Consider the following 25,051-nt stretch of genomic DNA (forward strand, 5'->3'; position numbering starts at 1 on the left):
CTGGCCTGGAAACCTGTGCTTCTTCTATCTCAGCCTCCCAAGTACTAGGATTATAGGCATGCATAACCTGCCCTTTCCTTCTTTCTTTCTTTCTTTCTTTCTTTCTTTCTTTCTTTCTTTCTTTCTTGTATTGGAGATTGAACACAGGAGTATTATACCTCCAAGCTACACTCCAGAACTTTTTACTTTGAAACAAGGTCTCACTAAATTGCTGAAGATCTTGCTATGCTGGTAAGGCTGGCCTTGAACTGGCAATTCTCCTGTCTCAGCCTCCCAAGTATTGAGATTATAGGTACATGCATTCCTTGATTCTTGAATTTCACTTATAGATACTGAGTCTCTTCTGAGAAAAGTGAAGAGTTTAAATAGGAGGCAACTTCTCTATTTTTCTTCATAGCATTTAAGGAAACTTGAATGCACCTGATTTTGTGTCTGGCTTAATAGATTACATTTTGAGAGTAACAGCCAAATATTTTAAGCCCTCATTACCTTAGTATATTGTTTTCAAAAACTGTCCCCACTATGCATTCTGAAATCACATAACCCTCCTTTTTTGACCCCCCCCTCCATATCATAGATGTTCAAGCACTAGCTACTATACAACAGGATATTGAAAGAGGGGAAAGAAAACAGCAATACTTAGCCAAAATTTTGAAGGTACTCTCTTTTTATTTCAAAACATGTGAATAACTCAAAATTTGAGCCTCAAAGACCAGGATATATTCAAACCAAATGTTCAGAACATGAGCCAGGCCACCGTCATGGTGACAAGCCTCATATGGACGAATAGATGTTAGCAAATGATGCACAGGACACAGCTAAAGCTATGGAACGCCCTCCAATAGGTTCATCATTGGTTGTCTAATTTGCATGCATGAGTACAGTGCATTCTCCATGCTGCTAGTACATATATGCCTTTTCCAATGTCAGTGCAGGATCCATATCTGTGCAAGTCTTTAAAACTCTGCTCCCTCACAAAAGTTGACTATAATTTATTTGCAAGAGCCTTCAAGTGAAAAATACTTTATGCCGCCTTTACTTCCCCAAAGTCAATTCTGAATAATAATTACAGTGGTCAAGAGTCCCAGCATCACAAGAGAGAATCCACTTGTTAGTTATTTCAGTGTCAGTCGTCTGTGAATGCACCTCAGGAAACGAATCCACATGTGTAGTGTCCAGAATTCGGTACGGGTAACCTGTAGTGGCGACGATAACCTTAGATCCTAATGAAAAGATTAAAAACAATAACAGAAGATGTCCCAGAAACAATGGGGCTTTCCTGTCTTCTAAAAACAAATTCTTCCCAAATATGCACCAAACAGTGACGGTCTTACACACTATTGTGCAGGGGCCCACTTTTTCCCACAGATTTGTTGGAAACCCAAACAGCATTTAGAGCAGGGGAGGTGGAGGGGGAGAGGGGCAGGGCAGGGAAGTGCCTGAATCTTTAAAGGAACCAGAAGAAAGTATACCAGGGAAAGTAGATGGGAACTGAACATACATTCCCATAGCAGCTCTCCCTGTCAAGAAGCTTCGAGTCTTTATTACTAGAATATGCAGGATCCCGTGGGAATTACTGCATCTTTATTTTCCTTAACTCTTTTCTTGCCAGTCCTTCCCTGGCTGGTTGAACTGCCTCTGTGGTTGTCCCAGCCAGAAGGCCATTCAGAAGCCTCAGGAACTGCATTCCTCGCAGTGACAGGAGAGGATATACCGGTAGGTGGCGGTAAGTCGCAAGCCCCCAGAGCAACGCAGTCGCATTGCCTTCAGCTTGGACGTCTGGGGTCGGCAGCAGTGACAGGAGGAACGGAAAGCTTGCTTGAGGACAGAGCTGAAAGACACCAAGGGCTCAGAACGTGATGCCTGGCTGCAGTGCCCCTCACACCTGGCCAGGAGCACCATCTGGGGAAAGAAGAGGAGAGAGTTACCTTGGGGAGATGCCAAAATCTCAGCAAATTATCACAGCATCCTTTGAAAAGTCCTGACACTTCTTGCCAATTCCTGCTGGATAGATCAGATTTCATCCCTGGTTGCATGCTAGAATCACATGGTAAACTTAAAAACAAACAAACAAAACGTCAGAGCTGGAAATGTTGCTCAGTGGTAGAGGGGATGCATGTGCAAGGCCCGGGATTAGATCCCCATCACTGAACACAATAATGTCAACACCCAGCTCTATCTCAGACCAATTGAAATAAAATCCTTGGGAGTTATCCGGATGCAGTGGTACATGACTGTAATTCTAGTATTTAGGAGGCTGGGAGAGAAAGATCACAGGTTTGAGGCCAACCTCAGCAATTTCGTGAGACCCTGCTTCCAAATAAAAAATAAAAAGGGCTGGAGTATAGCTCCGAAGTAGAGTGCTCCTGGATTCAATTTCCAGTAAAAACAACAACAACAAATTCCCTGGAGGATAGGGTTGAGGCTTTCATGATTTTCAAGATTCCTGAGATGATTTCAGAGTGCACTGAGGGTTTGCAACCACTGGGCAAGGCCCACCATCATAATGTGCACATAAAAGTCCAGGAACAAAAGAAATTTCCCCTGACAGATGGTGGTGACAGATCGGTGGCCCGATGCATTGCAGTTCTACCAGTAGCAAAACGCAGAAAGTCATTCCAACCTGAAATCAAGGAGGAAATAGTGACAAAAGAAAATGATTCATTTGTGCAGGGAATGGCTAAACTAAAGAATATAGCCGGACATGGTGGCACATACTTGTTGTTCCAGTACTTGGGAAGCTAAGATTGCAAATTCACAGCCAGTCCCAGCAATTTAGGGAGACCCTTAGTAACATAGCTAGATATAAATAAAAAATAAAAAACCAGGCATGGTGGCACATGCTTGTAATCCCAGTACTTGGGATGCTGAGACAGGAGGATAGCAGGTTCAAGGACAGTCTCCACAAGGACAGTCCCATCAACCTAGTAAGACCCTGTTTTAAAACAAAAAATAAAATTGGGCTGGGGTGTAACTTGGAGGTAGAGAATGTCCCTGGGTTCAATCCCTAGTACTTCTCCCCCACCACATATATATCTTCTAAAGAAGAAAAAGGAGTAGGCTGAGCCACACTAAAGAAGAAATATTCCTTATTCCTTCCAGAGATGCAACCTGGGACAAGAGAATGAGATTGAGACAGAGCATACTTGAGGCCCTTGGGAATCTCATGCCTGGGATTATACACTGAAAAAGCCTGAAATTGGTACAACTACATCTACACCTTCAAAGTCACTTAGAGCATGTGTATGTATGTTTATATCACATTGAACTTCACTCTGATGTATAATTGTTACACCAACAAAAGTATTAAAAAGAATTCCAAAACCCCAACGTCACTGGGGGCAAGTATTATAATGTATCTATTCTGACCATCCCCATTTCTAGAGGTCTAAGCTAAAGTAGCAAAGGCTGTGTCTTCTTTATAGTGGTTCTTAATCTAGTTTTAGTAAATAGACTCTTTTACAAATTTGACACATACTGCCAAAGCTATCCCCAGAAAAATGTATGTAAACACATACTCAATATTTTGAGTACCGCTTAAGGAGTCGGGCCAATAAAGACTTATTTTTGTATCCCATACATAAATTCTGGTCTCCTAGGAATAGAAGTCATAGATGGGAGAGGGTTTGATTTATTAAGCCATATAATCCTACATAACTGGGAGAGGAGGGCTATGTGGAACCTGAGATTATTGGTCTATGTTTATGTTGCAAGATAATGCTTGGTGAATTTCATATTAAGTAATGGAGGAAAAGTTGCCCTATAATTCCAGAACCAACAGCAAGATCATAAAAGGTGGAAATGTTCAAATGAAAGATCAAAAGATATGCATAAAACCTTTTGACATTTACCTTGTGATATTTTGAGAATTAGCAGTTAATGTTAAAGGCTCACTAGTTATTCTCTCTGACATCATCTTATAGGGTAGAATTAAATACCCAAGAACTAAAAGGAGGAAGTGGCCCGGCCATTTCTCCACAAAAGACAAAGACAACTTCTGGTAATTATCGATTATTAACATCATGATCCAAGAGGATGCTAGGGCTAAATCCAACAATCACATTAAAACCACCAAGGGAATATGAGATAGTCCATCAGCTGTGGTACTATCACTCAAGTAACAGATCCAACTCCCTTCTATAGGGCTGGGGTATAATCCTTCCTTCCTTTTTTCTTCCCTTCCTACTTTTGTGTCTCCAACACCTTCCACAGTACCTGTGCATAATAGACACTACATATAAATTTGTTCTTATTTTAAAAATCAAGTCAAATCTCTCACATGGTCAAGCTCATAAGTTGGGTCCTGCACTCGTGTGACTTTGTGTCACATGACCTCTGCAGGGCAAGGGAGGGGCCAAAACCCACGCCAGAATTGGGCGTTCCCGCGAGTAAACCCTCATCTCACGAGATGCATGCCTTTAAAAGGAGAGCCCGCGTCCTCTAGCTTCGGACAGGCGCGCGGGCCCCACGGTGCCTCGCCCTGATCCCCGGGAGAGCGGTGCCATTAAAACTTTACATGCCACGTGTACTGGACCTCTCTCGTGTTTTTCACACTCCGCCATACTCACATTATTTTTTATTTTACTCGCATAATTTTTTATTTTACTTAACACAAGCATGTTATAAACTCCATATCCCTGCCTCCCTTCATTTCTTCTACCACACCATGAGCTTCCTGGGCAGCAGAGGAGATGGTTTGGCCTTGGGGGAGTGGGGATTTCTGACAGCTTCCTCCCAATTGGTCCTTGACATGCCAGATCCCTTTTCCTCTGGTATTTTTTCCCCAGGCTTTGTCCTCCAAACCTTCCTCTTTCCCCTTCAGGCACCTCTCCTAGGGTCCTTGAGGGTTTGGATAGGTGTGTCCCGGTTCTAGGGCCTGGGGCTACAATCTTCCACTTCTCAGTCAATTCAGTCTTCACAAGCCTGTCCTCCTAACTCACTTTCCCAATTTGGCTTCCTGAAAACTCTTCCCCAGACCAGGCCCAGAACCTGCTTCCCTGAGGTCCCTCCTTCCTCCTGTCACCTGCTGGGGAAGGTCAGGCAGCAGGCTCTCATCTCTTACTTTTATCCTCCCTCTTAGCACCCAGCATTCACTTTGCTTTTCTGTCCCACCCTGCCTTCAGCCAGAACCACAATGAAGTTCATTTTCCTAATCCTGTAAGGCTAGAGGAGATCCCAACAGTTATTGAGTTTTCAACAGTGACTGAAATAGAAAAATGAGTCGAAACACCTGTCCAGTTTATAACTTCAGCATCAAGATCATAATATCACTTAATAAATGCCTATTCTATGCCAGACTCTCTGTCGGTTGCGTTATAAATATTCTCACCGACACCCAGACATACCCTTGCCCTCCATTACAGAGCTCCGTCTATCATGAGAAGAAATTGAGATGCCAAAGAATAGCTCAGATTTTCCCATGTCATCCATTTGACAAGCTGTGGAGATAGAATTGGGAGCCAGGTCGCCATCACTTCAAAGCCTGGGTGCCTCAATTCCCTTAAACATTCCCCAGGTGCCCCATTTGCACTAGGCACTCCCTTCTTGTCTGTTTGTTCTACAGCGTTTAATCCTGTAGAATTTCAGGAAAACATGGTCTCTTGTGGAAGACTAAATGAACCTGCCACTCCCAGGATCTTTTGAACCCAAGCCCAGAACACATCATCACTTACAAAGCCCCCAGGAGCTTCCTGAAGTGTGGTTCCACTCTCCTTGGTGGATCAATCTCTTCTACCTGACTCCATCTTAATTGGGGGAGAAGACCATGGTGAGAAGACAGCTTCTTGCCCATCCTGGAGCCTTCCAGAAAAGTTTCCACTATTTATTTTTTTTTCTAGAAAAATTGCTGGGCATAAGCCATTATAGACAGAACACCAAAAGTTGGTTTTGGGTTTCTAACTCTACTTGGATTGTCCCAATGCAAAGATCCAGACTATGCAAATAGAAGATATATACTCAGAGGAAGACTGTCATTTCTGAGCTAGATGGCATAAAACAACTGACTTAATAATTCTTTCGGTTTTAGCTGGCCTTACTGGTAAAATGGAAATGCTAATGCGTGCCATCACAAGTCCCTTGGCAATGACTAGCACATCTGGTATGATGTGCCTCACACATATTAGGTGTTCAAGGAGATACACCCCCTTCTCTGAGCTTGGATCACATGGTGCCCTTCATATGTCTTCACAAGGACAGACACTGAATAAAAATGTCAGGAAGCATTAGTTGATAGGCAAACAGTAGGCACATTTCTGATAAATAATGGTCTTGACCATGATGTTGATCAAGGAGGAACAACCCTTAGTCTTTTCTTTCTAGACATGGGATACATGTTTTATTCCACATCTCTAAAGGCAAACAATTTCATTAAATGAAAGCCATTAGACAGAAGATCAACCACAGTCTAGAAGTTAAGGATTATAGAATATTTCCAAATGAAAACAGTGGTCATCCTGGATAAATAGAGAAAACTTAATCCAGAAAAGGTCTGGGTATTTGACATTCTGCCAGGCATATTTTATGGCTAAGGAGGAAGTGTTCATAATTATAACACTACTTACATAAAACTATTGCTATATTTGGGACAGTTTGGGATATTTAAAAACAAATTGTTCCCATGAAATTGCAAACATCTTTCCTATTATCACAATTTGCACTGTTATTTACTGTGAAACACAGGTGAACAACAGTATACCTAAGTGTTTCTAACAGTCATGCTTGAACCTGGCACATACCTGTAATCCTAGTACTTGGGAGGCTGAGATAGATCACAGGCTGGAGGCCAACCTCAGTTACTTAGTAAGGCCCTTTGCAACTGAGTGAGGCACTATCAGAAGTGGAAGACTCTGGGTTCAATCCCCAGTACGAGAGAGAGAGAGAGAGAGAGAGAGAGAGAGAGAGAGAGAGAGAGACAGGCAGAGACAGCCAGGGCTTTGCACATGGTAGCCAAGTGATCTGCTCCTGAGCCACATCCCCAGCCATTTTTTGACTTTTAATAGATGCTCCTATTTTGTGTTCCTTCCTACCATCACAATGGTATTTGTTTTAGTTTTTTTGTTTGTTTGTTTGTTGTTAGCCATGAGGATCAAACCCAGGGCCTCTCACCACTACTGAACTGCACTTCCAAGCCCTAGTTTCCTTTTCCTAAGAAGGGAATTTAGCCTTACAAAAATTTACATTCAGCCGGGCGTGGTGGCATAGGCTTGGAATCTCCACGCTTGGGAGGCGGAGACAGGAGGATTGCGCAGGTTCGAAGCTCTGGCTTAAGAGACCCTGTTTCAAAAATATAAAATAGGTCTGGGAGTGTAGCCCAGAGGTAGAAGAGCTTCCAGGAACCCCCGTACCACCAAAAAAAAATTACATTCATCTGTTTACTCTTTCTTTCTTTCTTTCTTTCTTTCTTTCTTTCTTTTTTCTTCTACAAGTACACATAAAATCCTGGGCATTTTACTTACGTGGAAAATCTCTACTTGTTCTCCTACCACCATAGGCCTTATTAATATAATGGCTAGAGTGATTTAACTCAAAGTTCAGTCCCCCCAAACTCAAACAAGTCATCTTCATTGGGCTATAATCACAGAAGTTATGGAAAATTTAAAAGCAGACTGAAGTCATAATGTTTTTAAGTGGAGGGCAGGGAGATTGACTTATATGGTCTTCATTCCCATGGTTGATATTACAAAAAAAGTCTTAATTATACTGGTAATTTAAAAAATACTTGCCATATGAAAATGTTTAAGTGGTTTTCGTCTCAGGATGAACAGTGAAAATCTCTGAGGTTGGGCTAAAGAAATTCTTATTTACCAAATGAGGACAAATTTCATTCATATGACTGTTTGGGGGGCAGTGACAGTCATGAGAACTCTCATTTGGCATTCCTTCCACCCTACAAAGTGCTTGTCTTCTGGGTGGTCCGTGTGGCTGGCCACCCTTGGTGGCTTCTTAAGCTTGATACTCCTTTGTACACCTTGTCACAACACTGAAGCATGGGTTGCCCCCCCCAAAAAGCATGCAACCTACTTCCAACACAATTGGTTCAGATAACTTGTGGAAGAATGATAAAGGACCAGATCATCATCTGATTTTTCATAATCATTTTAATGTCATTGTGGCACATGGAGTCAGGCTCAGAACACAGAGCCAATCACTGAATATTTTACTAGGGAACTCTTTGAAGGAGCTTCAAAGAAGTGTGTTCCCAAGTCTGTCGTATTTCTTGTATGCTCTTTCTCTTTATTGCTGGTGGAGATCAAATGAGTCACCATAACTCTTGCAGCCTCTGTTTTCTGTGTGTGTGTGTGTGTGTGTGTGTGTGTGTGTGTGTGTGTATGTATGTGGTACTGGGGACTGAACCCAGGGGCTCTCTACCACTGAGCTACATCTCCAGCTCTATTTATCTCCAAACAGGGTCTCACTAAGTTGCCAAAAATTGACTCAAATGTGCCTCAGTTTCCCAAGTGCCTGGGATTACACGTTCATGCCACTGGGCCTGAACTCCATTTTCCTATTTTGAAAAAAGTCCCTACTGCTCATGAATTTCACAGGCAGGAACAAAAGATGCCCCTCCCGCAGGATGGATATGCACAGATTCAATTAAGCTGACAAAAGTGCAAAGCATGGTGGGAAACAATAAAAACAGTATTGTTCCATAATCCCTGTAGGCTAGTCATAAACCACCATAATCCTACATCTTCTGACAAAGAAAAATGGCTTTTCTGCTCCTCCTCTTTTTTTGATGAGGGGAGGGGCTGATACTCTCACAGCAGAGACCTTGATCTTACCTTTGAGCTACACTTGTACAATGGGTGACTGATAGAATCAACATAGTGGTGCCTCATACAGCGTCGAGGGTCCGAGTCCACCGTGAAGGAACTGTCCGTTTTGCTGTCTGTATCTCCCATTATCGCCAGCAGGGACAGAATAGAAAAAGATGCAGCTAGTACATGATTTCTCATTGTTGTGAGGAAAACTTCTCCAGAAGAACAGCAGAGGGCGACAGAGGACAAAAAATTGGCAATGCCTTCACCCCCCCACTAGGCTCCAGTTTCTTTCAAGGTAAGGGCAGGATCCGGCCAAAGCCTGGTTGTCATTGTCCTTACTCTTTGCACTTGCCATCCATCATCACGATATCTGATGCACAGCTGGAATGAAAACAGAAATCATTTTTCCCAGAAATATTTCCCTAGAAACCCTAATGGAACCCAGGAGGCATTAAGTAGAATTTTTCCATGTCATTTTGAGTGGAGAATATTGGTTTCTTTAGTGTCATTACCATAAGCTGTCATCCATCCCTCATACTTATACTACAAATTTATAACCATTTGGAGACACACAATGGTTTGTACACTTTGCATACTTTGGATACAGTGATTTAATGGAAGCACATGTTGACTTGACTTGATGAAGTCCATGACCCTAGGGGCAAGAATAGTTTGAACTTACCATAAAGATTAAACATGTGATTCTAGCTGGGCATAGTGGCACACGCTTGTAATCCAAGTACTTGAGAGACCGAGACAGAAGGACCACTGATTTGAGGCCAGCCTTGGCAACTTAGCAAGACCCTGTTTCAAAATTTTTTTAAAAGCCAGACTTGGTGGTGCACAACTTGTAATTCCAGCATTTGGGAGGCTGAGACAGGAGGATAGCGGTTTGCGGACAGCCTAAGCTACTTAGATACTTTGCAACTCAGTGAGATTCTGTTTCAAAATAAAGAATAAAAAATAGGGCTGGGGGTGTAGCTCAGAGGTAATATGTTAATGGGCTTAATCCCCTAGTACTGCAAAAAAAAATCCATTTGGTTTTGGTCACAACAGATCTGAATTGGGATATCTCATCTTTATCCTTGGTTAACCAGGAGATTATCAGAAAACTTTGGTGTCAACATGAGCTTACAGGCTAGAGGGGAAGCAAGTCAATACTAATGAACATAGTTTAGGTCCCACGGGAGCACATTTTCCATTTCTAAGTCCATACCTACCCCCACCTAATTTTCCACTTCTGTGCTTGGGGCCCATCCTGTTTTTGCTTTGAGCCCCATGCCACCCAGGATCAGTGGCGAAATGGCATCTGAAATACACATTATGCTTCCTGGCCTCCAGCGTGGTTAAGGCTGCACATGTGTATTTCCCAAAGGAGTCACACATTTCTGAAGAGCCTTTGTAGCTTGAGTCCACAGTGTAATTTGAAAAAGAAAGCAGTGGTTGGAGCAGAGACTTACTATTACAGCGAGATTATGCCACACTACTTTGTCTGAAATTTGTTTTGTTTTTTTAACCATACCTTTTGGTCAAAAGACTGGAGTCCAGAGATCTCCTCAAATCATCTCACAACCCTATGGGCATGGCCCACAACTGATTCATTTTTACTCCACCAGAAGACAGGCACCCAAAATATTTTCAAACATTTAAGAAAATTGGAGAAACCTGACATTACATCTCAAACCAAAAGGATGGAATTATTAAAGCTTCAGAAAAATTTTCAAAGGTATTTTAGATCAAAGCTTGATTGTTTTTTCATAGTACATTTGTTCAATTTCCTATACTTGTGAACAGTCTCAATAAACAGGGCAGAATGTTGATATCAAGATTAGAAGTTCAGGTCTAGCCAGGCGTGGTGGCGCACGCTTGTAATCCTGGCGTGTGGGAGATGGAGATAGGAGGATCCCGTTGGTTCGAAGCCAGCCTCGCTTAAGAGACCCTGTTTCCAAATAAAATATAAAATAGGTATAGGAGTGTAACCCAGAAATAGAAGGGTTTCCAGGAACCCCAGTACCACCAAAAAAAGAATGAAAGAAAGAAAGAAAGAAAGAAAGAAAGAAAGAAAGAAAGATAGTTCAGGCCTGTCTAAAGTAATTCCTATTGCCCTAATAGAGTGGCCTCTGACCCACTTAGCTGCAATTAGCTATCTTGCAAAGTATGGGACAGGGAATCCTAAATGGGAAAAGGTGTATAAGATAGGTCTGTTTCAACTTTGTGTGGTGGTGTTCACCAGTAATCCCAGTATTTGGGAGGCTGAGACGGAAGGACCACAGGTTTGCAACCAGCCTCAGCTACTTAGTGAGACCCTCAGTAACCTAGCAAGACCCCATTTCCAAATAAAAAATAAAAGGGCTGGGGATGTAGCTCAAAGGTAGAATTTCCCTGGGTTTAATTTCAAGCATAGGCCCTTCACACACACACACACACACACACACACACACACACACACACACACACACGTTAATTTTAGAGCAGTGCAAGTCTCCATAATGGCAAAGTGTGTGTGCATGTGTTTCAGGGTAGTTTTGTAAATTGCAGAAAGTGCAGGGACCAGTAATGAGAGAACCCACCTGGACTCAGGTCAAAACACTGCCATTCATCATCTGGAGCATCTTGCACACTCAAACTCTTCCAGCCCATTTCCTCATCTGTAAGGTAAGGGAATTGACAGAGATTGTATCTACTGTCCCCTTCCTGCTTTGAACTGCTACCATTTCATAGCTATGGATTCAGCTACTACCATCTCCATATATAGAAGGCAATCCTAAAGTTAAGGAGGCCCCATTCCATTCAAACCTGCATCACTTTTCTTTATGGGCATACTAATAGCTCGTTTAAATGGGTCCAACCTCTATCCAAAGTTCCCAATCATCAAAGGATGCAGAAGACCATTATGTGCATGAGTGTGGTGCCGGAAAATGAACCCAGAGGCATTCTACCTTTGAGCTATACTTCAGCCTTATTTTATTTTGTTTGTTTATTTTTGTGGTGCTAGGAATTGAACCCAGGGGTGTTCCACCTCTGAGCTACACCCCCACCCCAATTTAATTTAATTTTTAATTTTTTGGAAACTGGATGTCACTAAATTGCTGAGAATTTTGCTAAGTATCTTTCTAGTGTGTGTGTGTGTGTGTGTGTGTGTGTGTGTGTGTGTGTGTTGTACTGAAAATAGAACCCAGGAGCCTTCTTCCTCCTGGATACACCCCCAGACTTATTTTATATTTTATTTGGAAACAAGGTCTCACTAAGTTTCTGAGAGCCTCACTAAGTAGCTGAGGCCGGCTTTGAACCTGCATAATCCTTCTGTCTCAGCCTCCCAAGTACTGGGACTACAAGTGTGCACCACTACATCTGGCTAGAGAGTCTTGCTAAGTTTCTGAGGCTGGTCTTGAACCTGCACTCCTTCTGTCTCATCCTCCCAAGTGCTGGGATGACAGGCATGCACCACTGTATTTGCAGAAGACCATTTTTTGGAGAGTTATTAGATTTGATCAGGGTGCAATTTTTGTTTAACAAAGTCTAGGTTTTCCTATACACATGACCCTGAAACTCACCAAGACTTTGGCTCAAAGAGCCAGAACTTTCCTGCGGTCCATGTCAGAGGATGCAATATTACTAACCATTTCCTGAGTTTCAATATGACTAAATTATCCCGAGTGGTTATCTGTCTCTTTGAAGCCATAATTAGTCTCAGTGAAAGAATTGATGTGATTTCTCCTTTCGCCACTCCAGTCTACACATATTTCCCCCGGGAGTCAGTGGCAAAAGGACAGAGGGAAAAGCAGACATTTCAGTCCAGGCCCTCTCTCCCCACTGCCAGCAACTTGTCTTCAGAGCCATGGCCAGTAGGAACAGTTAAATGGGCAAAGTAAAGAAAACCCTGTATGGCATAGTGGCAAAATAAATCAACAACATGAAGAGCAAATTTCTACCTATGTGTATGTATGGTTGTATTCATCACCATCTCCATTCTCTCCACAGACAAGGAAATAAAAGGCTCTTGAATTTTGAGGACCAGCACTGGCACTCACAGCACTGGCACTCACTGAGGAGAAATGAAAACTCAGTATTTTGAGATACTTTGCTCAGCCAATCAGATTTACAAAGATTCCAAAGCCTGATGGGGCTAACAAGGCTGTAGGAAAACAGGTCCATTTTGGAGATGGACCATACAGTATAAATTGGAACAAACTCTGTTTAGAAGCCAATTTGGCAGTATCTTTTGCAAGTGTAAATGTATATAATTTAGTCCCAGCAATTCTATTTCTGTGAATTATACTATATGTAAATTGATATAAGCACATGGTTACAATAGCCTAAAATTGGCCGGGCGTGGTGGTGGCCCACGCTTGTAATCCCTGCACTTGGGAGTCAGAGACAGGAGGATCGCGCAGGTTCGAAGCCAGCCGCGTGCGCTGGCTTAGGAGACCCTGTTTCGAAATAAAAATGTAAAAATAGGTCTGGGAGTGTAGCCCGGAGGTAGAAGGGCTTCCAGGAACCCCAGCACCACCAAAAAAAAAAAAAGCCTAAAATTGGAAATAGCAAACAAAATCCACTAATAGGAGACTGGTTAATTATACCATACAACATTCATATAATATATAATTACATTATAATTATATTTTATATATTATATTTCATATTTTTGGTGGTACTAGGGTTCCTGGAAACCCTTCTACCTCCGGACTATGCTCCCAGACCTATTTATATTTTTTTCTTTTTAAATTTGGAAACAGGGTCTCTTAAGCCAGCAAGGCTGGCTTCGAACCTTCGCTATCCTCCTATCTTCGATTACAAGTGTGTGCCACCACAACCGGCCCTATATCATATGATTATATTACAATTACATTTTATATATTATATAATCATATAATGTATATTATATATATTCTGTATTTGTATAGAGAAACTCTAGAAAGTTACCTAGAAACAAATAAAATTGCTTTTCTGTGGGAACTAGAGGACAGGCATAGGTGCAAAAGTTTTCTAACTGTATAACCTTTTGTATTTTTAGATTTTAGAACTTATAAATATGTTACACTTTAAATTTTTCATTAAAATAATATTTTCTCTTTTAAAAACCCAAAATTGGGGGCGGAGAATGGTGGCGCACGCTTGTAATCCCCGTGCTGGGGAGGCAGAGACAAGAGGATCGAGCTAGGAGACCCTGTTTCCAAATAAAAATATAAAAATAGGTCTGGGAGTGTAGCCCGGAAGTAGGAGGTTTTCCAGGAACCCCAGTACCACTGAAAAAAATTTGGCAACTAACTTGGGGGATGTTTAATATTTGTGCCAGTTTGCATATTTTAATGATAGTATTCTATTTCTTGTGTGTGTGTGTGTGTGTGTGTGTGTGTGTGTGTGCGCGTGTAGTACTGGCAATTAAACCTGAGGGTATGCTACCTCCTAGCTATGCCTTCAGCCCTATTTTATTTTTATTTTAAAACAGGCTCTTGCTAGATTGCTGAGAGTCTCACTACTTTCTGAGGCTTGTCTCAGACCTGCAATCCTCCTGTCTCAGCCTCCCAAGTACTGGAATTACAGGCATGCACTACCATGCCTAACTAGTATAGTCTTACAGCCATTTCTTATAAACGTGGGAAGAGGGACTATTTACATCAATACTCTTCCAGGTGGAACATATATAAATGAAATGCTATTATACATTACTGCCACCTAGTAGTGACATCCTTAATTGCAAGCATAGTTCAAAATTTTCCTTGAAAAATGAATAAAACACTTTTGCAAGTAAATATTATGAAGTTTATACTGATAAAGAGATATTATAGTGTACAATGTTACTTTATTAAGTGGTTTCCTCTTTAGAAGTAATAAGCTGAACCCCAAAGTAGGAATAAAGTAATAATAAAAAATAAAATAGGAGCAGAGGAAATGTTGCTTCGTTCATAGTTCTGAGAAATAAAATCTTAATTTCAGCCAACCCACTAAACATGATAGTGTGATACTTTTTGTTCAGATTTTACATTGATAAAATTGATAGATTCACATTGCAAGCAAGCAGTACGAATATATCACAGCACTCTCAAAAAACAAAGGTAAGATTCTCATGACATAACACTGGGAATTTACATTCTTTTGCCTTAAGTGTTCAAATTTAATGAAGAAGAAATATAAATGAGGCCCAAGAAAAGATTCTAAGCATGGTGGCACACACTTATAATTGCATTACTTGGGAAGCGAAAACAGGAAGATCTAAGGCTGAGGGCCAGCCTCAGCAACTTAAGAGAGATCCTGTTTCAAAATTAAAAAAAAAACAAAAAAAAAAACAGGGCTGGTGTGTAGTTCAGAGGTACAATGCCCTTGGGTTCAATCTCCTGAATCCCCCCAAAATCAATGTTAAGTTGCTTTATGGCTTCCTAGGGATTCCTCTGCCTATGGGAGCTTCTATTACTTTCTTAAAACTAAATTAATTTTCATTTAATGCCACATATCACAAAATCAAATGCTGCCTATCAGGATTTAGATCCTTAGCCTAATGCGTTGGATGAGAGAATAACTCTCTTGCTGAGCCCAGTAGCCTCGTGGCCCCTCTGTATTCCTCACAGTCTCCAAGACTTGGACTTGGCTGCTGTAAAGAGCACACATTCTAAGAGCTCCAGTGTGCAGCCTCTGCCGGCAGGAGAGGCACGTAGGCCGGCGTGCCCCACTTTGGAACTACCCTTCAAACAATACCAGTGGAAAAGAACAACTGGTGCCCAGATTTCCCCACCTGTCATCCTCAGCGAAATAATAGAGCAGCCTCCTGGGTGAGAGATGATGTTGTGCCCACAGATCAGCTCACTCTTGGGCTGACCCTCTGCCTGGCAGAGAGTAGAGTACTGATTTCACACAACAGGCTAAGACAAGTGGCATGTGCCAAGAATGGCCTTATTTTTGCCTGGCCTGCCAGGCAAAGGAGGGTGGTGCTTCAGTATCCAAATTTCTCCCTGGGCTGTTTTCAACACTAATGTATGCAGGTATTCTCTCCTGTGGCTTCTTTCAGCAAATATTTATTGAATGTCTATTTTCTGAGTACCTGCTATGTGTCTTCTTTCACTCCAGCAGATAAAAGATAAGGGTCAGGCAGTTTAGGGGTATAGATCAGTGGTAGAGTACCTGCTAAGGAACTGGGTTCAAGCCCCAGTACCAATATAAACAATAGAAAAGTATAAGGTCAGAGAGAAAAATAGGTCCTGTTATAGATCCCTCTTCTAGCTCAATGAATCCCCAAACAAAAAGCCTTGGCCTACATCTAGGTAATTTTTGGACATATTGATAAATACCTTAATATCTAATTCATATCTAATATGCATCCTGTCATATCTAAGAAGTTCAAGTGAAACAAAATATAAGAACTTTGGGATGGGGTCAGTGTATCAGACAGAAGTATTTGATATTCACTGCAAAAAAAAAGTTACTGAAGATTGAACCCAGTGGCATTCTACCTCTGAGCTATACCTCCAGCTCTTTTTTTTATCTTTTATTTAATTTGTTTTGTTTTGAAACAGGGTCTCACTAAGTTGCTAAGGCTGGCCTTGAATTTGCAGGCCTCCTGTCTCAGCTTCCCAAGTCCTGAGGTTACAGGTGTGTGCTGCTATGCTTGGCTTACTGCAATTTTTAAAAATAATGATAAGAGCACAAATAAGGTAAAGAAAGGTGGCAGAACACAGAGTCTCTTTAAAATAAATTGACAAAAAAAGAAAAACATCTCAAAGACATAAAGCTGTGGAAGAAAGCCTGCCACTAGACAGCACTTCATATGCTGATTGGACAAGCAAGAATCTTCAGGTCTAATTCTGAGAGTATGAAGTGCTAAGTAGCCCCTTCCCAGGAACTCAGTGAATTTCAGTGGGATCTAGTCCGTTAGCTGCTTCAGGGAACAAGTCAGATGCTTCTTGCCAAGGCACTAAATTTATAAACTGTAAACAGCATGTTGGGTTTTAGAAAACATTCTGTATATTCAATGAATGGGTTTAAGTATGATTCCTATCTGACATCATGTGAGTCAAGAAGCCCAGTCTAAACCTAGAAGCAGCAATATTGACTGGAAAAGCCACCAGCCCCTTCCCTTGCCCCTCTCGCCCCTGCACAGCCCCAGGGTTCCCCAAAGATGAGCAGCCACAAAGTCAGAGGAGAGAGCGCAGCTCCCGCCTGCCTCTGGCATCTCTAGCACTGTCTACTCTACAGTGGGAGGCAATGGCAGCCCCCATAGTGCTAGCTCAGGAGAGAGAAGACAACATCCTTGCCATTAAACAATAGACCTCCAGTCTGTGACAGGACGCTGTGTTCTCCCGACCCGCAGGACTAGCCAACTGTGGCAGCAGCAGGGGTGATGAAGGAAGAACAGAGATGGGAAAAGCGAAAGAGAAGAAGGAATATAGCCAGAGGCAATAAATCAAAACCCTGGGGTGGATAAGGTGTTCAAACAAAGGACTGGAATAGAAATAATTGGGGGGGGGTGAATGAGCCAACTCTAGACTTGCCCCACCTGTGTCCTTGACTTGAATAGTTTTACTGTCTAGAGACTGCAGAGGGAGGACTTGACCTTGGGCTTGACTTTAGCTTAAAATCCTGACTTTCACACATTGTCAGAGAATCCAGAGGAATCTTGAATTGTTATCCAAATTCCCACTCACCTGCAGCTTCACATTTCCCTTCCTTCGCATTGCTAACCTGTGTTGTTAGTATCCAGTGCCCTGACATTTTACACTCATTTGTAAGAAATATTTCATAACTACTACACTGCATTCTGAAAGCCACAGAGCGTTGGTTGCACTGATGCCTGGTCAGGTGAAAGGAAGCCTGATCTGACGTTTCTCAAGCTCTGAGTCCTGCCCTCCCCCATCATTCCTTGTGTGATCTTGATCAAGTCGCTTGGCTTTTCTGGGGCTCAATTTTCTTATCTACAAAAGGAATGGATTACTCTAGCTGCGTCTGCAGCTCTATTCATTTCCAGTAGTCTCTAATTCTATTCAAGCTTCTTAGAGTTACAACAACTGCTCAGGAGCTTCATAGTCCCTAAAGCAGTCCTATTGACAAGAAATACTTTCTTACTCAAGGAGTTAAATGGCTGCTGAAGAGTCCAAACAAGTTCAAATGTGGTGCCTGAGGCAACATTGAAGGTTGACCTCTAAGAACATGCTCCTGGATGAGGCCCTATGAGTCGCCTCACATAAAAGTGGCTTTTAAAGCTGCACACAGTGACACATACCTGTAATCCTAGTACTTGGGAGGCTGAGACTAGAGGATCCTTGGTTCAAAAACAGTGCATGGTAACTTTGCGAGACCCTCAGTAACTTAGTGAGACCCTAATTCACAATAAAAAAGTAAAATGAAATAAAATAAAAAGGTCTGGGGGTATAGCTCCAAGGTAGAATATCCCTGGATTCAATCCACAGTACCAAAAAATAAACTAATTGATTTCAGTGCTTGCAGTGTACTAAGTAATTTATAAATCAACCATGTCCTGTTCATAATAGGGAGTGCTTAGTGAAGATATTTAACCAGTTTCTATTTCTCTTAAAGCTGTCTTAAAATTCCTGGTGTTTCTTTCCAGTCTCCACCAAAGCATAAATCGGGAGAGGAAAAGGTTAATAGTAGTCAATGATGATAGAATTAGACTTATTTCCTTTGATAATTATGATATGGCCTGAGTTCAATCCACTTGTGCCTTTTATTTGGTGGGGGTTTTTTGTACTGGGGATTGAATCTAGGGGTATTCTACCTATGAGCTACACTCCCAGTTCTTTTTAATTTTTCTTTTGAAACAGGGTCTCACTCCAGGCAAGCCACAAACCTGTTATCCTCCTATCTCGTCTTCCAAGTTCTGGGATTCAAGGCATTGGCCATTGCTCCCAGCTCCACCATTACCTTTCTTATGAATGACACATTTCTAAACTGAGCCTTACTCCCAATCCTCAGGGTCTGTGGTCCAGGATAGGAAAGAAAGTTCATCAGAAGAGTTGCCTTTTCTGCAGATATAGAATTAAAAAGGTCCCAGTGGTCTACAGCAAGGTACTCTTGTAAAGTATCTAAAAATCTCTGTGGCCAGGCATGGTGGTGCACGCTTGTAATCCCAGAATTTAGGAGGCTGAGACGGGAGGATCGCTGTTCGCAGACAGCCTCAGCTACTTAGTGAGGCCCTTTGCAATTCAGTGAGACCCTATTTCAAAATAAAGAACAAAAAATAGGGCTGGGGTGTAGCTCGGTGGTAGAATGCCCCTGGATTCTATCTCCAGTAACACAAAATTAAGAAAAATAAAATAAAATAAAAAATAAAGAACCTCTATGAGCTGGGCGTGGTATTGCACACTTGTAACTCCAGTACTTGGGAGGCTGAGACAAGAGGATCACAGTTCGCGAACAGCCTCATCTACTTAGTGAGGCCTTCTGCAACTTAGTGAAACCCTGTTTCAAAATTAAGAATAAAAAGTAGGACTGGGGGTGTATCTTGGAAGTAGAATGCTCTGGGGTCGTGATCCCCAGAACCAGAGAAAAAAGAACCTCTGTGCTAGGGGAGGACCATTTCTGAACCCCTGGGCTGGGACTGGAAGTAAAAAAATTGACCACTGGATATGGATCTTGGATCCTCTGCTGGGCATCTGTGAGCTTCTATAGTTTCTTTAGAAAAACTCATTCTGAGCCTTTCAGGTGATGTAGCAAATTGACTTTTAGGTTCTAAACCCTGCAAAAACTGGAAATGACCTGTCTGAGTGAAAGAAAGGTGTCAGGAACTACCTTTCTGTTGAAGTCCTTTCCTCAAGGGATTCAGATTATTTCTGTTATTCTAGCCAACCATCTAGAATGTGGTAAGCTGTAAGAAAATGCTCGGGGTAGCCTTTATATGGTGCCAAAAAATCACCAGCAGCCTTAAACACAAAGTTCCCTTCAATCCTTTCATCCATAGGAAATAAAAATAGGGAGAGTGGAAGCCAAAGAAGCCACAGAAAAGAAGGAAGAAGGGTGTGCGCGCGCGCGTGCGCTCGTGTGTGTGTGTGTGTGTGTGTGTGTGTGTGTGTGTGTGTGTATGGTACTGGGGATTGAACCCATGGGTGTCCTATCTGAGCTGTACTCCCAATCCTTTTTATTTTTATTTTTGAGACAGGGACATGCTAAATTGCCCAAACTGGTCTCAAACCTGTGATCTTCCTGTTTCAGTCTCTCAAGTACTAGGATTACAGGCATGTCCCACCACTCCCAGTTTAGAAGAATTATTTTTGATGTCCCATATCTGCCACTGCTTTTTTTGTTTTTTCATATAGCATGATTTCAGAAAGGGAAATTCCCCTCATTTTACCCATTACCTCCCAGGAATGGAGGGGGGGTGATTTTCTCACATGAGGGACAAGACAGGATCTACCACTCACCTTCCATAGACCCTTTGGAAATAATGCAAGAAAGCTCTGAGATGCCCAACCTGGAGTCCCGCCAAAGCACATGAAGATTTGCCCTCCCTGCAGAATAGAAAAGATGGCCAGGTGCTATGGGAACCCTTTTAATGAGATAATTCCACACTAGCTCTGTCACTGGACTGCTGGCTGTGGTCTGACATTAGAAGAGAAGAGATGACCAATGTTAGCTCAGGGTACAGGCTCCCTTTCACTCTGGAGCCAAATGAGTATGCTGGCTTTTCTTCAAAGTGTTCAGCAAAGTGTTTCCAAAGCTGCATTTGAATCTCCTCGCCTGCAACCACGTTTTGGAATGATGGGTAGTGATCTCACCTAACAGCTGTAGAGCCCTTACTTAGGAATGGGGCATAAACAACAGGAACAACTCAGTCTTTCCATTCTCCATTCAATTTGCCTTTCCTACCCCATGGTGGGATCTGAATATTGAATTCAACCCTATTAAAGCCCAGAATGTTTCTGGAAGCAGGCCTCTGTGAAAGGAGCAAGGTGAACAAAAATCGCAAAAAAAAAAAATCTGGGTGTGGCAGCACAAACCTGCAGTCCCAGTACTTGGGAAGCTGAGTCAGGAGGCTCACAGGCTTGAGGCTAGCAATGCCTTCAACCACCTAGGAAAATCCTGTTTAAATTTTTAAAAAGTTAAAAAAAGGGTATGTATAGCTCAGAGGTAGAACGCTCCTGGGTTCAATCTCCAGTACCAAGAAAAAGCAATCACATAAAAATTACGATTCCCTATAGGGAAGATCACCCTGACTTTGTTGGGTTGTTAGTTTTCTGTTTGTATCTTGCTTTACTTTAACCACACATACTACAGCTATGTATTTTGATTGCCAGTTCTCCTGTAACAATCCTCCTCAGCCTTTAAATACCAAACCTCAGAAGAAAAATTTAAATTCTAGAAAGGAATGGTTTTCCGTAATTTGGGAGGGGAGTCACAAAAATATATCAAGCCCATAATATTCCTCTGAATTTTAAAGAAAAAAATTGGACTTTAATTTCAATCTTCTGTGTTGGGGATATGTGTACTTACATTTTACATAGAGTTGAGCATAAGGGATGGTTTTTCACTTGGAGAGTTGGCCTCATTTTCAGGTAAAGGCAGCTTCAAACCCCTTCCTGGGAGGGAGTGGATAAAATGGAGGGAAACTTCCCTTTCTGAACTTGTGCTCTTTGAAAAAAACCAAAAGAGCAGTAGTAGATTTTGAACATCAAAAATAATTCTTCCTCCTTTTCTTTTGTTACATCTCTCCTGACCTGATCTCCTCTTATTTTTATTCCCTAAGGATGAAAGGATGGACGAGGCCTCCACGTTTAGGGCTATTGTCAGTCCGTGACACTGTATGAAGGTCACCGCTGAGCATGTTCTGACAACTCATCAACTTTCTTCAATGTCTTAACCTGTCACTCTCATTTCTAAAGGTTGCTGCAATTGGTTGGATCATGACTTAAAAGAAAAAGTTGGGATTGAGCTAGGCTTTGGAAGAGAGCAGATTGTCTGAATAATTCCTAGCTTTTCTGAAAAAAAAAGGGAAAAAGAAAAAGCTATCTATTGAAAATCTTATGCCCAGTTACTAGTCAGTGTTCATGCTTAGATTTTTGACATGAGAGTGAAAAGGACCCCAATTGGATGAATTCCTGATTATACGCAATGATCGAGATGTATTGCCACTGAAGTTACCCATTCTTTGAATCTTCTGAGTCAGCATACTCTCTCTAACAAGAAAGTAATTGTTCCAAACTGTAAAGCTCATCCAGGATATTAGATTCTGACTGTTTAAAATGGATGTAGGGGGTGTTACTCTTAGTAATGTACAACCTTCAGTCTCAGAGACCCTCTGATGAAGGGGCAGTAAACCTGAATGGTACTAAAAAAAAAACTATCACCAGAGACAGGAGAAGTAAGTTCTGCAGATGTGTGGAGAAAACAGCATTGGAAAGAATGCCATCGGCACAATCTTGCTCAAAAACTCAAATGTGTGGGCGTGTGAATCTGCAGTACACAACCTGCACAGCCGGGTGAGCACTCATTTTAGTCCCAGCCTCCCCTGCTCTGCGGCACACACCTGGGGGTTTCCAGAAGGATTCCCTACCCATTGTTTCTTCCTGGAATCAAATACAGAAATTCGTGTTTTCTGACCCAGTGGGTGAGGAGTGGGTACTACCCGCTGGACCATTGCTACTGGCAGGGGCAGACAGGAAAACAGGAATGCTCTTAATGTCCTCCCAAAGAAAACCTTTGATGGACAAAAGAGTGGTTGTATTTTTACCCTCTCCCTTTATGCTGCCAGGCGTCTTTAAATAGATCCTCTAGCCTAGGGACTTGTATGGAATAATTCATATTAAAACCTAAGAAGTGGCAGAAGAGTGGAGTTGTTTCTCTCTCTCTCTCTCTCTCTCTCTCTCTCTCTCTCTCTCTCTCTCTCTCTCACTCATTTTGTCAAGCTAACAGAAAAAGACTCATTTTAATTCAGCCATGTTCAATTTTTTCTTTTGAGTCTTTCAATGAACTTTAGCTAATTTGGAAAAGACAACTAACTAAAACCCCCAGGAAAAGAGAAGGATAGGAAGCTGCCTCATAGATTGCACTTTAACACCTCTGCTTCCCAAGGACTTTAGTAACATCTTTTAAGGATGCTGTGCCTGGAGAGTCTTAAATGGGAATCTCTAATTGAGAAGTCCAGGACCTTCCATTTGCAGCCCATCAACCACAATGTCCTTCTGCTGATAAAAAGAAGCAAGCAAGCAAGCCCCTTCCCCATCCCCAAAGCACCATTCTTTGTCAATACGCTCAACCCAGGATCTATTGCTCCAGTTTTCCTTTCATTAAATGGGTTTCATAAAGACATTCAGGCCTGGGATGGCCAAATTAAAAGTCCTCATTTCTCCTTTCTGCTTGGGGATGGGAGGATATGGGAAGGATGAGGAAAAGGGGCAGGGGAGGGCCCATGGATCCTATTTGGGGAGCTTTGTTCCAAGTCACTTGTTTCTCCCCCTGAAACGGAGAATAACCACGTTTCTCTTAATGTGGGCCGAAGTGCATCCGGGCATTCCCATAGCACTCCCACCCCCGGCCCTTAGCTGGAGATGTCCGGGTCACTGTGATGGTATGCTTGTCCCTGCCAACCCGGGTCACTGCAGCCCTGCTCTCTGTGAGCCACGTGGCTGCTCCTCTCTGCTTGTGGGTTCGGCCTCAGGGCTACAAAAAAGCCCCCATATCCTATCAGCCCTGCAGAAGCGGTGCCAAGAATGACATCCTGGGAATACTATGGAGATGAGGAGACCGCATGGGTTGGTCTCCCCGGATGGAACAGGACTCAGGCTGTCTGGAAAACAGACCCAGCAAAGAGCAGGCTCACAATGGAAGGAGCTCAGGCAAAGGGAAAAGGGGGCGGGCTGCTAGGGGTGGTGAGCTAAGGAAAAGAAAAGCCGCACGCCACCCAGGAAGATTCCAGGGAGAGCTGGCTGGAGGAGGTGGTGGAAGAAGGGCTTGCAGGAAGCAAGCTCCCAGACATGGCACTGCCAGCCTAGTTGGATTCTTTTCTGAATTAGATTATGCGAAAGAAAGAGGAGAAATATATAGCCGGCCAGCTGTTCAAAGGCTTACAACCTTGCTTTTATTGTCCGGGTAAGCCGGTGAGGTGGGGCATCAGAAGAATTCCAAACATACCATCCCAAAGAAATTTTAATATGTTCCACAGTGTCATACACGAAGAGGAAATGACAGCTGATCACAGACAGGACCAGCCACAGAAATCCAGGGCCCTGGAGTTCACCCTCCTGTGGCCCCACTTCCCCTTTGGAGTTAGTACTTCTCTGTCTTTCCACCTGTGTTCCCATTCCCTCTGCTCCTGCTGGGCTGCCTGGACATAGCAGAATCAACTGGCTGTCCTGGAAAGAGGTGTGGATGGGCTGGAAGGTGGTGGACAAGCAGCCTAGGGCTGGCTGGGGTGACTCAGGCGCCCCAAGGGAGTCAGAGGGATTTCAATCCAACCACTGGAAATTACCTGCTGCTAAGGACCAAGTCAAGATCCTCTGAGATGATGGCTTCAGGGCTCTCCCCCACTAACTTAACAATAAGATAAAACCCCAGACTGGATCATTTGAAAGCAACACAGTGTGTGGCTTAGACAAGAGACCCTGGCATGGGGAACAACTTCCAGCAACTTGGTTCTAGGGGCCTTTTGAATTTAGTCCAGGCCCAGAGAGGTCACTGGGTTCCTCCATCCTGAGAGTGGGACAAGTTAAGTGGTGGGAGGTAGTGATTGCATCTTGCTCTGTGCATGTTTCTAATTCAATGATTCATCAAATGGCCCTGATGTTAGCTGCTGAGTAGGTGACTCACACTCATCCCCCCCTCATAGAGACAGCACGTGGTCCTTTCTTAAGGGTGCTCAAGAGAGCAGAGAGGATAAATCACTCTTTTTTCAGGCTTCTTCTCACACAGCTTGGCAAGATCCAGGCCATTTTAGCTGCACAAGTGAGGTGTACCCACTGATAACTAAGAATCATTCCAAGTAAATCTAAATGCCGGCACCTACTTAAAATGGTTCTTAAGCCTGCTGTGATGGTGCTTGTAATGCCAGTACTTGGCAAGCTAAGACAGGAGGATCTCAGGTTTGAGACCAGACTCTGCAACTTAGTGAGGCCCTTCACAACTTGGCAAGACCCTGTTTCACAATAAACAATAAAAAGGTCTGAGGGTAGAGCTCAGAGGTAGAATGCCCCTGGGTTCAATCCCCAATGCCAAAACCAAAAAATACAATCAAACAAACAAAACAAAACAAAACAAAAACACTCCAAAATGGTTCTTAAGAGGCAGGTGTGGTGACACACACCTATAATCCTAGTATTTGGGAGGCTAAGACAAGATAGCAGGTCCAAGGTCAG

General features: G+C 42.6%; 1 protein-coding gene across 1 annotated transcript; it reads right to left on the bottom strand.

Annotated features, from left to right (window-relative positions):
• Positions 1–1,674: 1,674 nt before the first annotated feature.
• NDP (norrin cystine knot growth factor NDP) lies at positions 1,675–8,954 on the bottom strand (the record flags this gene model as incomplete). Its single annotated transcript, XM_080719440.1, has 2 exons — positions 1,675–1,902; positions 8,781–8,954. 2 exons carry the CDS (start codon positions 8,952–8,954, stop codon positions 1,675–1,677), a joined length of 402 nt encoding a protein of 133 aa, XP_080575566.1.
• Between the last annotated feature and the right edge of the window lie 16,097 nt (positions 8,955–25,051).

This window comes from Muscardinus avellanarius (genome assembly GCF_963383645.1).
Source record: "Muscardinus avellanarius genome assembly, chromosome: X".
NCBI lineage: Eukaryota > Metazoa > Chordata > Mammalia > Rodentia > Gliridae > Muscardinus > Muscardinus avellanarius.